Genomic DNA, 15,063 nt, shown 5'->3' with positions numbered 1-15,063 from the left:
AGTTGAGCTTGTGTTTGAGCTTTGATTGTGGTTGATAATATTTAATTTGTGTTTGGGATTGTGTTGATATGATAATGGGGATAATGAATTTTAATTTATGCATTAAAGATGAGATATATTATCAAAATTTTATGAGATTTGTGGAGTCAACATTTTTTGTCATGATATACATCTTAGGAAAATAAGTCCTCGACAAGGTCTTTTTAAGCTTGTATCATGGTTAGGCTAAGGGTTTTCAAGAAAAGGATATAAGGCTCAAAACATGTGTTTCCCATATCCACCTTTCACATTTTTTCTTTATCCTATTTTTTCAATAGTTTTCTAGTATGACATTCCATTATTAAGAGAATTTTCAGGTTTTGATAAGGATGACCTACGATTAAGGCGATAATTTTTCATGAAGGGTTCCTTTTGTGATCATTCTTATTACACTTTACTTTTCCTGGGATATTAATTGATGATTCTGAACGAACTTTATCTTTTGTAATTTAAGCAAGGAACGTTCTTTGTGTTATCTTATCCTTTGGTCATATGATTTGTGTGAAATAGTATTTTTTCTTTTAATAATTGAATGTCAAGGAAAACGATTGAAAAATTACCCTCCCGAGTTATCGACATATTGAGGGTTATTTAAAAATTATCTTCTTTCATGACGTCTAGGCTCAAATGGGGTGACTAGAGATATCTCCTCAGTGTTTAGGAATTGCAAAAATGCCTTGTGTCATTAGAAAAATATGTTTGAAGATGTATATCATTTTTTTGGTTTTATATTTACATCACCCTCCATTTTATTTTTAAATCAAATATTTCATAGTAATGCATAGATAAATTTTATTTGGTTATGTGTTATTTTTTGGGTAAATATGTTTGGTAGAGTGTAGTATGGGATGGTAGAGTAAGGTATGAGATGGTGAAATTGGCATGATCAATGCACTAGTATATGCTTGTTAAAATATGCGCATTAGAAAGTAAATCTTTATTCATGAAACCTGAGTGAATAAGTGGTTTAACCTTGACTGAGGTCCTCAAATGAGGAGAATTTTTCAAATTGGTCTTTAATTTAGCTGGGGTTGAAGACAATGCACTATCGAGTATGGACTCAACCATAAACTGAGAGTTCTTTATCTTCTTAAATGTCTTCAGTTTCAATATTGGTTGCTTTCAGTCGAGTCTAACAATATTGTTCTTAAAATCAATCTTCAATTGATGAGTGACCTTAGCAATGAGATCATGAAATACACGCATAAAAATGATTTCTTATTGATGCATGATGTACATAAAGTGAATTTTTTTATTTTGTTTTATCATTTACATGAATTGAGATGCAACTTATAACTTGAAATGATGCATGGAATGTAAATATGCTATCTTTGAGCTCATACTATGTGTTATGTATATGAAGATGTATAAATGATATAGACTAATATTTTTGAAGTATATGATGCATGAGGATGCATGTGATTTTATTTTTAGTGCATGAGACTCTTAGAAAATGCAATTTATGATGTGTATGACTTTGAATCCATGAAGGTCATGATATATGAGAAGATATATCAAATGTTTTATTTTTGCTTTTCTTCTTATATGTGAAGGTTTATGACAATGAATAATATGGTGAATTATGAGATGATATGGTAATGCATGAAATAAAATGATTATTTTTTATGAATGTATAAATACATGAATAAGTGGGTGTGTATAAATGAGTGCATGATAATTTTTTAATACATGAATTTTTTTCCCAGAATGATTAAGTGAATGGATACAATATATATGAATGTATGATTATGAATAATTTATTTTTAAATGAATGTATGAATAATTTTTTCTCTTTTTTTTTAATGCAGGAATTAATAAATAAATAAGTAGAAGAGTGTATGAAAAATGTATGCATGTATATGGGATGAACAAGTTGATGTATGTATAAATGATGTGTTTGTTATCTTTTTAAGGTGCATGTATATGAGTGACTGAATGCCTAAGAATGCATGAATGAATGTATAAATTAATTATTATTTTTATAATGTGTGAATGAAGATATAACTAAATGAATGAGTAATTTTTTCTATTTGAATGTATTAATGAATGAATAATGTAATTTTTTTATGAATTGTATGAAGGTATGTATAAATAAATATGTGTATGAATGATGCATTTTTTCATGAATGAATGACGAATTTTCCTTTTTTTGAATCAATGAGTGTATGGATAAAAAGTTGATGAATGTATGAGTAATATATTTTTATGTATGTATTTATGATGAACGAATGAATGCATGTGTAAGTCAATGAATGATGAATTTTCATTTATCTATGTATGTATCTATAAGTCAATTAGTGATTTTTTCTTTTTGAATGAATGAATGAGTGCATAAGCCAATCAAAGAAGATTTTTATTTTTGAATGTAATGAATAAATGTATAAGTCAATCGATAAAGTTTTTTATTCCTAAACACATAAATGAAGGGATAATTGAATGAATTAGTGAATGAATGTTAGACTTATATATTTTCTATGTTTATGCATGCATGAATGGATTATTGAATAATATGTTTTTTTATTAATGCATGCATGGATGAAATGACAAAAAATGCAAAGTGTACACCTCTTTAGGGTAATGAACCCTATCTTGGGGGTGGCTTGAGGTGACACTTGTGATACTTTATTTAAGAAACATGAGTCCCAACTTATGGCATGATAAATGATAAAATATGCTTCCCAGGTTTTGGAATAGGTACACCCTACAAGAATTGTGGAATGTTTAAGGAACAATATCCTAGGGTAGAGTTCTAAGGTATAGTGGATGCATTAAAAACTCTAGATTCCCTATAAGGTGCCTATATTGCATCCAATCATAAGAAAGGAAACACAAATACCTTAGGGATCACAAGTGGGACTCGTAGTCCACACCGGTAAGGCCCATGATACTTGGTGACAATTCGAGTGGTTCATCATACCAATACAAGTGAGACTTAAAGTCCACAACGACAAAGCGGATGTCCTATCTAATCTAATGTCTGAGTTTAGGACATGTGTAAATGCAATATGCAAATGCAATATATTGAGAAGCACATGACTTTAAACCAATATTCAAATCACAAGTTATAATAGAAACAATTATTTACACTAAACAATTACAATTTGAGTTTTTTTAGGAAGTTAAAATTAGATAACCAAATAATTAAAAAGTATAGTTAGTCATACAATTAGCACTTATGGGCATGACTCTCTTAAAAAAAATCCCCAACAGAGTCATCACCTATCGCGTCTCGATTTTCGGCTGCACGACTTTGTTAGAGTCGCCACTACATTTTATCATTAAAAAAGTAGAAAAATATTTTAAGCCCGATTATATAGGGCTTTTAATTTTTTATATATAGGTTCGGAAGTCGGTTATAGTGTAGGGAAGGTATTAGCACCCTACCCGCCCGTCTTAGGTGGTACCTCTCATTACATTATATGACTTTATTATATTTTTAAACTTATTTGGTTATTTAATTAATTATTTGAAGGGAAAATTTTATTTATTTTTTATTGTGCCTGACAAGATAAACCTTGGTCATATGTATCCCTATTTTAGATAGGGAATCAAAGCTACCTAGTTCTTTGGGTAGAAAAAAGTTTGTTGGTTGGGTTAATTTTATTATTTTTTAGATAAAATAGGGTGTTAAGTCTTCACCAATATTCCTATTAATATGAGTGAAGTACAGTCCATGTGTCCAACATTGCGTTCTAGATTTTATCACCTTTATTTAAAATGTTTTAGATATAAAAAAAATGATGTAACAATTAGTCCTAAATTTTAAGAAAGTGAAGTGCAATTCTTGTGTCCGACACCGTATTATACCTTAAAATTATGGTGAATGTTATATTTTTACTTTCACATTTTATTAATTTTATGGGATGGATTTATAACCTGTTAACATGCATTGAGTGAAAGTTTGAGATGTAGGAGATCAAAACACACAATCCAAAATTCTCCATCTGCTTCCATGTAGGCATGTGATGTTATAGAGCGGAGGAGAGATACTCCAGATCATGGCTCCTTGGGTGGTAGGGATTCCGATATATTGCTTGTGCTAGGTGTTCTGTTTTTTTAGCTCTTTTGTGTAAGGATTTTTGGGTACTCTGGATTGTGTTAGAGGTTGCTTTCTGATATGGTTTGTGTGATGGGAAATGGTTGAATGTTTTGAATTTTTGTTTGAGATGATAAAACTCTCAGTATATTGTGCTATTTTTTAGGGGGCATCTTTTTTAGAGAGGTTCCCCTTTTGAGAGAGGTTTTTTGAGAGGTCTTTTTGTGAGGTCCCTTTTTTGAGAGAATGGTGACTCTTTTTTGGAGAGGTTTTTTAAAGAGCCTTTTTTGGATGCTTTTGGAATTGATTTTTTGATGTTGTTTGAAATTGTTGGAATCATTTATGAAACTTAATACCCTCTATTTATATTATAATCAACACAACCTAAACCCTAAAATTAATAGACTCAAAGTCTTTTTGGATTAAGTTGGTAGCATTTTTAAGAGATTTAAATCCTAATAAACAAATCAGATTTGATATCATTTTACTATAAGTATAATCCAAAGAATATTCCACTAGATTATATATTATTTTTTTATTTTCTGAAAAAATCATTTTTTTGGGAATTAAGTTAGTTTAAATTTGAATTTTTGGTTAACCTAACCACTTAGATTTATGAAACTTAACATAACTAGTTTGACTTTTTTTTTGCTTTGTTATTTTGGTTAATCTAATTGCTTAGATTTAAGAACTGTAACAACTAGTTTAGTTTTATTATTTTTAAAATATCATTTTTGTAATTCTATTATTTTTTATTTTAAAAAAAATGGGTTTTTTCTATGCCAGACAAAAATGAGTGTTCACATCATTTATATAGTAGTAAGAGTAAAAATGTTATATAGAAATTACACATATTCAATTACCTATTAACTCCTTAGACATGTTTTACCTTTATATTTTTTTGGTACAATGGAAAGAAAACCAAAAACTAAAACGAGTTTTGCCTTTTAAGATAGTATAGATAAAGAATTGAATGATAAGAATTGAGATTGTATACTATAAAAACATATTACCATGATGTGAAAACATAATTTTGCATTGTCTATTTTTACAGAATAAAGAAATGATAATATAAATGTTAAAAAGACATCTTTTCCAAGTATTATTAATGTATAAGAGATTTTGTAAATATTCTTTACACGACTTGTTTAGATTATTTTTATCATAAAAACATATTTTGAGAGGATGTGAAACCAATTTTATTCCATTTGAATATTTGAATACTACTCTCATAATATAGCCATTAATTAGTACTAGTTTCATTTTAATTAATCAGATTTTAAAAATCATTTAATAAAACATTATGAATTTATTTAATGAGACATTATGAATTCATTTAATGAGACATTATGTGTCATCTGGTTAGTTATAATTTGTGTAATTTAGTTATCTAGGAACGATCTAATTTTTAAATCAGTTAAATCATCTCTTTAACGAATTCTTGAATTTGCAAGGGTCAATCATGACTTTGGATCAAGAACGTCAGGACAAGGTTTTGATTCATTATCCTGACAAAGACTCCACTTTATAGTATGAACTACAAACTACTACAAAAGACACAAGGAAAAAGAAAAGAGTTGAAAGGGTGAAAAGAGAAAACACATTAGATTTTTTTTTGACATTTTTTGGTGATGTATCTAAGGACTATCTATGATTTTAGGCCATGTTGAAGACCCAATGTCACATGGTCATGCACCTCCTTTTTTTTAATTTATTTTTATTGTATAATTATTTTAGAGAATTTGTATTAAGATTCAAGTGGCTTATGGATTGTGTCATCGGTTTTGGCTCGTGTCATGAGCGCCCTCTAACAAGTCACATGTCGATTTTTCATTGGCCGCCATAAAACTTGTCCTTCTCACCATCATCCAACATATCATTAGCAATTGATTGCCTTGGCTAGTGTACCAATCATTTATTCCCGACCATCAGTCATATGCCTAATATTATTAATATTGTATTGATTATCAAACAATCAATATATTGGTATGGTGATATAGTGGTTCAACTAATGATTCATTAGTTAAATAGCATATTTGTGAAGTTATATATACATATATATTATACAAATATTACGATTCAAAAAATAATTAAGAATGTGATAAATATTTATATTTACATCATTTGTTAAAACAAAACTGTGTGACTTAATGGTAGACCATATTTTAGAAGTATAAAAAAGATAGTGATATTGTGTTTGATCATCCATAATAAAAAATTTGTAGAAATTAAGTCACTTTCATAAAAATTATAATTTTAAATGAAAATTGGTTGATATGACCTTTATAATTTAAATGAAAATTTGGTATGACCAATATGATTGTATGACCAATATAATTGATATACCGTACCAGTATAAGGATCAATTTATTGGTTGAACTGACTCATATTGTACATTTTACATAACAATGCATGAGCCAACACTACATATCTTGATTGACTTGGATCCCGACATATTCTAAATCCCTAACTAATAGTCATAATCCAACCAACCACATTCATCCACTAGGCTCCAACATTTTTTTTATAAATATTTTATTGATCTTTTACTACAAATAATAATAGACAATTATTTTATAATTTCTTTCCTCTTAAGCAATTAAAAAATAATATTTAAAAATAATAAATTTTAATTTTAGTTTTAAAATTAGTTAATTAATTTATATTTTCAAACATATTTAATGGTATTTATTTTCCAGTTAGAATTTGTATTATCTCTAATTTCCCACCAAAAGTGGGAAGAATGTATACGATAAACATAATCTCTTCGATATTAATTTTATTTAAAATTACTCATTAATTTTTAATTATTACATAAATTTAGTGGGATTTTAATATTCTAGTTATTGTTTGCATCATTGCTAACATCTTGCCAAAAGCCAGAAGTCCATCTATAATTCACATCATATCTTTATTATTAATTCCATTAAATTGAAAAAGTTATATTTATAATATTTTTAAATCAATCAAACCAATCAATTAATATTTTACCAAGAAATGCATTATTTTGATTGTCCTATTAAATCTAGGGATACTTAGTAGTAATATTAACTTTTGTCATGCAAAAAAAATAAAAATAATCTTTTTAGTAATTTACTTTTAAATAAATTAAGAGTATATTTAATCCTTGGAATTAGCGATGATACTGTTTTATTACATACATATATGATGCTAATACTTTTCTCGACCCATAATCGACTCCGAGCTCAGTACTCTAATTACATGACTATATTCAAATTGTACATAAAAAAAAGTTTTATATATTTTAAACCAAAAATAAACATTGTGATGACTCCAAATCTTTTATGAGAAGTCAAAATCATATTCAACCTAATTTCTTTTAACATTGTGGAGTTATTGTGTAGGGTATAACTATGAAAGGTAAGAAGTAGAGATACAAGAAAAATTCTCACTGCTACCATAGTAAGAGCGTGTACAAGAGTGTTAAATGAAGTAGGTCCTTCCATAAATTGGATAGATTTATCAATGGGACCATAAAGTAACTAGTGTTCAATAAAAAAACGGGTCATGTAAGTTAGATGATGAAGAGACTAAAATTGCCCAATTAAAATAGTTGAGAGACTATTATCCTAAGTTATTTAAAATTAAAATTTGTAAAAATTCCAGAGTGTATCACATCAGCATTCAATCCTTTGCAAAAATTATATTTTTTACATTTATAACAACTGATATTAGATATTAGATATAGATATGGATTCATATAAATTAAGTGTAATATTTGTGTATTATTAATATAAATATTTATGCCCAATCAATATATTATTTACCATTCATTTATATTACTTTTTAAATAGTCAATAATGATTAAACATAAATTATAAATGATATAATGATAATATATAAAACTCATATAATTTGACTCTTTTCATTTCCTATTCTCACGTACTTCAAGTGTAACTAGGCTTTACATTGCAAACAGATTGGTCCAGTGGAGGAGGTATGCAACTTTTTACCTTAATTTTACTATATAATTTTTTATGGCACACCTAATTTTATTTTATTTTATACTTTAGAAGTGTATTTATTGAAAGATAAAAGATTCTTAGTTTTTTCTGTTTATCCTCATTTTTACATTATTAATATATATTTAAAATAGCTTATACATCACAGTTTTTTTCATATAATACGTATATGTTATTAATCAAGTTTGTTTCATATTATATATATGTCATTAATAATTTTCGTATTGTATAACTTGTATGGTCTTTAATCCATAAAATCCTAGCTCCACACCTGAAACAAACGACCCAAATATCATTCGGACCCAATTGCGCCATGGCCGAACCCAAACACAACAATTTTAGTCAACCATCCCTACAAGACCATCCCATTTTATTAGCCGCGAGTTTTCACCCTCCTATGCATATTTATCACATCTATATTATATTTTAGGGACTTAATTAATAATAATTTTCATATATAAAAGTGAAAATAATAAATCTGGACCTTATAATTAATCATAGATAATTATGATTATAAGTTAATTATTAGTTAAATAATAGTCATGTGTATATATATTTTAATATTAACCACTCAAATACAATTTAATGGTTCATATTAAATATAGTCATTTGTTAAGTAACTATTGTTTCACATAGTCCTATATTTTAGTCAGAAAAATGATATTCTGAAACTATTTTGCTCAAAAAGTTTGCTTTAGGTATTAGAATGAGTACATGATCAATAATTATAAGCATAGTAACCATCTTCTCTTAACAAGCATGCAAACTGCATATAGTAATGCATGCATACCATATACCACATAACGGTATATTTAACATTCAAAGTCTTATAAGTAACGAAAAATGACATAAACATCGATAAATATATATTAATATATAAAAATGTTGAAAATTAAATATCCCCACGAGGTGTTTGAGTCTGAGCAGCAGCAAGGAACAAAGCTCCAGTTCCAGACCCACCATGAGAATGTTCTATGATCACATTGTCTGAAAGATCACTTCCAAGCATTTCCCAAACACTGCTATGAAGGTAATTTCTGAATATACGATAATGTTCATAAAGCCCTCCTTCAACCGTGACCACACTTTTTCTAGTTTCAATTCTTCCAAGCTTCTTCACTATCCCAACAATTCCAGCACCAGCAATGCGTGCACCACGTTCTGTCACTATGTCACATACCTCAGCTACCACTTCACGTGCCATGGGAGTGCAACTATTGATCTAGGTTTATTTTGTGGAGTTAGTTTCATAGTATAAGTTAAATTGTCACAAAAGATATGCTCCAATCATTTGCATATTTTAGGTTAAAACATATTAACTCTTACCCCGAAAACCTCTTTGAGTTTCTCACTTACTACTTCACGATCCTCTGATGTATCTTGATGCATAGCAGCCATATCTGGAGTACTGCATCAACTAACAGGTAAGTCATATAGTATTATTTGTATAAAAGTTAATGTCAAATGTTATAGGCATTCATCATAATTTTTGTACAAATGCTCACTCTCATATAATAAAATATCAATATAGCATTGCTCTCGTTTTGATTACAATTGATGTTATGTCTACAACAAAGTTATAACTCTTTTGGCACAAACTTACATTTTATTATAACATAAGTATTTATATACAAGAGTTCTTTGGTTCTAAAGTGTGGAAAATGTACTTGCTGATTGTTATAATGAATTGAAACTCAACTCTATTAAAAAGAAGTTAGGCAAAAAGGATTAAAATATAATGATTTGATTATCTCCTTTATCCTATTTAGGGAAATTACTGAAATTACTCTACTGCGTACATGGTTTATTTTTGAAAAAATGTTGTAACAAAATAAAAAAATCACATACCCAAGTCAACCACATAGGCACATAAGCACATAGGCATACCAGTGTATTTGGTAACAATTAATTTATGAGATTTTAGACTATTCAATTATAGGAAGTGTGGTATTTAGTTAAGAACCAACTCTTCTACAAGGATAAGCCATTGAAGGAAGGTGTAATTATTGATAACTTACATTTGTAACAATTATTGAACTATTTAATAACAGAGTAATGCTCCTCTCCATTAATGGAGAGGCAAGTGACACATATTAATACACAAAATACAACATGTAATAACAATTTTACCCTTTTGTGTATCATAAAATTACCTTTTTGCCACTAAAATTGTGAGCAAAACAATCACTCTCTCCATTAATGAAGAAGATCATTATTCTTTAATAACATATATCTTACCAAGTCTGGATTCTCTCGGAGAGTCGGTACTTGAATGTAAGATTATAATGAATTTAAAGATTTATAATTTTTTTATTTCAAATTATTTTTAAATATATAGAGAGGATATGGATTAATACCTTAGAATGTAGGGAGTCATCAATTTCTTTGGCAAGTTACCACCAAATAGGGCAGTTTCCTGGGCCATCTTCAACAAGACCCGTCTCACAATTTCTCCCAAATACTTCCCTGAAATCAGCTTTTCGAAAATCTGAGATAATAGAAAAAAATAATAACAAAGAAGATTCAAGGATCAGTGCTAGATAAATATATTATTATTAATGCACCATAGTGAGTTAAAATTGAGTAGCTATACCCCGTTACCAGGATTTGAACTTTCAGCATCTAAACTAACATCAAATGGTGTAAGAGGAAGATGAGGGGAATTGAAGTTTCCCCACTCCATGCTAATTACCTGCAATACTACACCCCAACCTTTTAATTTGCTTAATCAATAGTTAGCATAAAAATTATTATATCATCTCATACCATGTGATCTCGACCAATAATAATGTGACACTTAGGTCATGCTACCATTGGTTGAAATATTATGATATTAAACTATGCAATATTTTTTGGCAATAAGATATATATTTCTGTGTGTGAAAATGTGTTATAATAGTAACTAACCAGTTCGATTGAATTGGGTGATATCGTCCAATAATAATGTGATACTTAAGTCATGCTACCCTATCTTTGGTTGAAATAATATGATCTTGAACTATGCAATAATTTATGGCAATAAGATATATTTTTCTGTGTGTGTGAAAATATGTTATAACAGTGACTAACCAGTTCTGTCGAATTAGGTGATTGTGCAAGCACACTAGGAACATCTTCAGCTGGTTCTACATAAGCAGCATTTGTGGTCATGCCTAGGGTAATTGCAGCCACGCTGTCCCTGTTATAGTATCTTCCTCCGGCCAATCCTCCAATACTGTCATCAACCTAGTCATCATCAGCATTAATTAATTTCTTGAAATGAATTTTCTACCATTTCAAACTGGATCAATATTTGAATGGAATTAATTTGTTGAAAGATTCAGAAAATGATGCAACGCTATATAAAAAGGTAATAGTAATTGGACAAGGAAGAGATCCTCTCACGTACCAGTGCAAAAACATGCATTTTCATTCCATGATTCTTCAACGCTCTATTAAGGTCCTTAACCAATCCTTGGCGAACCTGGTTACACAACCTAAATTTATTAGTCTCTGCTAACATAGCGGTAAATTTGTAATTTTCTTCCCTTTATATATTGATTGTTTCTCAAGATGATCTTATAAGGGTGATCTAGTGCACGAAGCTCCCACGTAGTGAACTTTGGGAGGGTAGATATATGCACTCTAATTTATTATCTCATGGTCATTAAGTAAAAATATTATCGTTGCCACAAACTCACCATCTCTTTTGAAGATGATCCTATAAGTATAAAATTTTCAATTGAGTCCCTAATACATGTACAATGAAAAGATGGATAGAAATTAACTCAACTGGGTCATCTGAACTTTTCCTTTGAAATGTAGTGCCGGAGAAAGGTAGAGATTTGTGTAGTGGATATGATAAGGTGAAGCTCAACTTTTTCCTCTTGGTGAATGAGCCATCCTCATTCTCAGGATGAGCCTGAACAAACTTAGCTATCTCCATGGCTACGAAGTCAAGTAATTCCTGATATGAGAAGCAACTTTCACATTTGTTTTGGTTAACATAATGTGTTGGAAAAGATAAATGCACATAAAGAAAAATACACACAGGGCAGCATCAAGCTATGAGTAACAGGCTGAAAATTTATGCCTTGTATAACCTAGTGGTTGATTTTATATTTTATTTCTGGACAATAACTATTGTAGATCAGAATTTGCTCACAATTTTGATGTTTGTTAACTATAAATGTGGTAATTTATTTTTTTTACTAAGTTAACTATACAATTTATTATCTGATCTGCATATAATTCGATTTTCTGTGACAACTTTTCTTTGTATATAACATTATTGAGACATGTAATGATGTAAATTCTTATCAATCCAAATAAGAAATCAAAATATATATAAAAGTAAAGAACATGGCATCTCATATATATGATCAATTATTTACTATTCATACAATAGACAATTGTTATGGTGAATGTTCACTCTGGCATTGTCATTTAGAAAGTAACTCTATTTGATGAGAAATGATATGAACTGGTCAGCACCAAAATGACAAATTAAAAGTTGACCATGTTGTTTATAACAATAGATGGATGAATATGAATAAAAGAAAGTTTTCATTTTAAAATTTAAACATGTCGACTAGTAAGTGTTTTTCCCTACTTCGATTAAGATGATTAGCTTTATCTACAGTATTCATCATGCTCTCACAAAACATAAGACAGTAAGATTTTGAGCATGAAATAAAATATATTTACCTCAGAAGTACCAGCCAAAACATTAGAGGGGATGGAAATCTCTTCCCTGTGTAAATCAGAGATAGGTTTATTCTTTCCTCCAAGACGTGCACACAAGATCAACAAGTTCGTATCTTGCAAATTCACCCCATAAAAAAAGCCTTCCTCTTCTCTGCCAAGTTCCAATGCATATATATATATCATTATTTACTTTGTTCAATGAATACATAAAAATAAATGCACTGGTATAACATAACATTCATGAGTAAAGGAACACTAGTATATCCTATTAAAAGTTAGTCATCAGTTAGTTATTGATCCTATTCATTGTATAAACATTAAACATGTACTCTCAAAAAGATCACCTTTTGATTTTCTTGTATTAGGTTAGCTTCCCTTTCGTGTTCTAATACATTTTGCTTACAAAAAAATTGGTTATTAATTACATGATGACGTGTATATATCTTTTAAGTATATGTATCTTTTAACGTTGAATGTTTTGTATGGTTGTTCTCATTTATCACAATAGCACGTTATTATTATTATTCCCACATGAGTGACTAGCGTTGGTATCTATACATGATTAACCATGTTAATTACATACCACACACTATAAAAATGCTATACAAAAATGGTGTGCATGTAGCATGATTGATGTGTTAAATAATTACCCACTAGGGAGGGATGCAACGTTGGAAATGATCATGTTAAGAGTGGAGGATTCATTGGATGAATCAAGATAAGCTTTCATGTTAGAAACCAAATCATCAGCAACCTGCCAAAGCTTTGTAACTGGGGTGCCACATTCCCTAGCAAACTTTTTAACCATGTTCCTTGTTTGCCTCAACTCTTGTTCTTTTCTCTTCTTCCACCTCCTTATCAATGCCCCTACCGCCACCGCCACCAGAGTAGTGCTCACGGCCGCCACCACCACCGTCACTTGTTGCTTCCTCATCCTTCAATAAAAATAATAACACTAATTGGGTCTAGATTAGATACAATAATGCTTCCTTTTAGTGATGGGAAAATGAATGCTTTTATTAAAACACTTGGTCAAAACTCAAAATGTTCACTTTTCCTTGTTATTTTTATGATGTAATAATGAATGCAACTGAAATCCGTTAATCGTGTGTAGTGGAACGAGTATCATGGGATTGAATGGGTTTAGGAGCTAGGAATAGAAGGAATAATGTTGGGCTTACAACTTAAATTTTGTGCATATGGGTTGAGATCGAGCACATTCACAAATGGGCTTACCACTTGGGAGCTGATGAATTAGCACTGTTGGAACAATATTAATAAGACATTTATGTAGGCATATTTATATGAGGAAAAAAATGTATACAACAATCTTACATGAGTTTTACACATTATCACTATATCATTTATTATTCATGTTTAATTATTTCTAACTTTTAGAAAATAATACAAATAAATGATGAATAATATACTAATTGTATATAAATCTTTATACTGATAATGCATATATATTTTTACACAGTGCCAATACATTATTAATATTTGATTATTATTGCTTTCTTTAAATATAAATAATATAAATTAATGATGTATATTTATTGAGTATCTATATATCTTCACATATATAAATACTACATAAGTTAAAAGTTTATTCTAAATATTTTTTCATAATATAAAAATACAACAATCACGTTCTCCCAAATATGGTTATTTAGATCTGTATCGGGAAGATTATTTTTTTTCCAGCATAATAATCATATGGAGACTGATGATTGTACGAAGAAATGTTGCAAGAATGGCACACGAATAGTTTAGAGGTATGCCGTTTTAATATTTTATTTGACGTTTTCAACCCGACTTAATGCCGTTTTAATATTTTATTTGACGTTTTCAACCCGACTTAATGCCGTTTTGATCTAATCATAATCACTTTCAGAATACATAAATAATTTCTTAATATGACTATTGTTATTTTAAATATATTTTCAATCTAAAGATAAATATTTGAGGACGGAAAAAGCAGGCATTGCCACATTTTGACAAAAAATTAGCTAAAAGTTGTTGACTTGAAATTTTACAACTTTGTAGTTAGCTAGTTAAATTAGAGATGTATAAGTAATTAAAAAAGATTAAGTAATATAAAATATAATAGTATATTAGTTTGAAATAAAATTGTAATTCTAAAAAAATAAGAAAATAATGATTCACAACTAGTGATAGTGAGTGAGTAACACATGGAAGTTTGTTCACAACCTGCCATCTTCCATTAGTGTTATTTTTTAGTTAAACAACTTTTCTGACTCAGTAAATTCATTTGTATCAAATAAATTATAAACCAATATTAGTAATGTTAAAAAGATA

The 15,063-nt window shown here is 29.1% G+C and overlaps 1 protein-coding gene across 1 annotated transcript; it reads right to left on the bottom strand.

Annotated features, from left to right (window-relative positions):
- LOC109349269 (probable hexokinase-like 2 protein) lies at positions 8,870 to 13,783 on the bottom strand. Its single transcript, XM_019590011.1, has 9 exons — positions 13,395 to 13,783; positions 12,745 to 12,895; positions 11,831 to 12,004; positions 11,447 to 11,521; positions 11,128 to 11,283; positions 10,652 to 10,750; positions 10,416 to 10,546; positions 9,385 to 9,466; positions 8,870 to 9,280 (listed from the first exon to the last, which is right to left on the bottom strand). The coding sequence occupies exons 1-9, from the start codon at positions 13,676 to 13,678 to the stop codon at positions 8,951 to 8,953; spliced, it is 1,482 nt and encodes a 493-aa protein (XP_019445556.1). The 5' UTR covers positions 13,679 to 13,783; the 3' UTR covers positions 8,870 to 8,950.

The sequence above is a fragment of the Lupinus angustifolius genome, chromosome LG01, assembly GCF_001865875.1.
Source record: "Lupinus angustifolius cultivar Tanjil chromosome LG01, LupAngTanjil_v1.0, whole genome shotgun sequence".
In the NCBI taxonomy this organism is placed as follows: domain Eukaryota; kingdom Viridiplantae; phylum Streptophyta; class Magnoliopsida; order Fabales; family Fabaceae; genus Lupinus; species Lupinus angustifolius.
The sequence above is the reverse complement of the archived record's forward strand: the minus strand, read 5'-3'. Positions and strand labels throughout refer to the sequence as shown.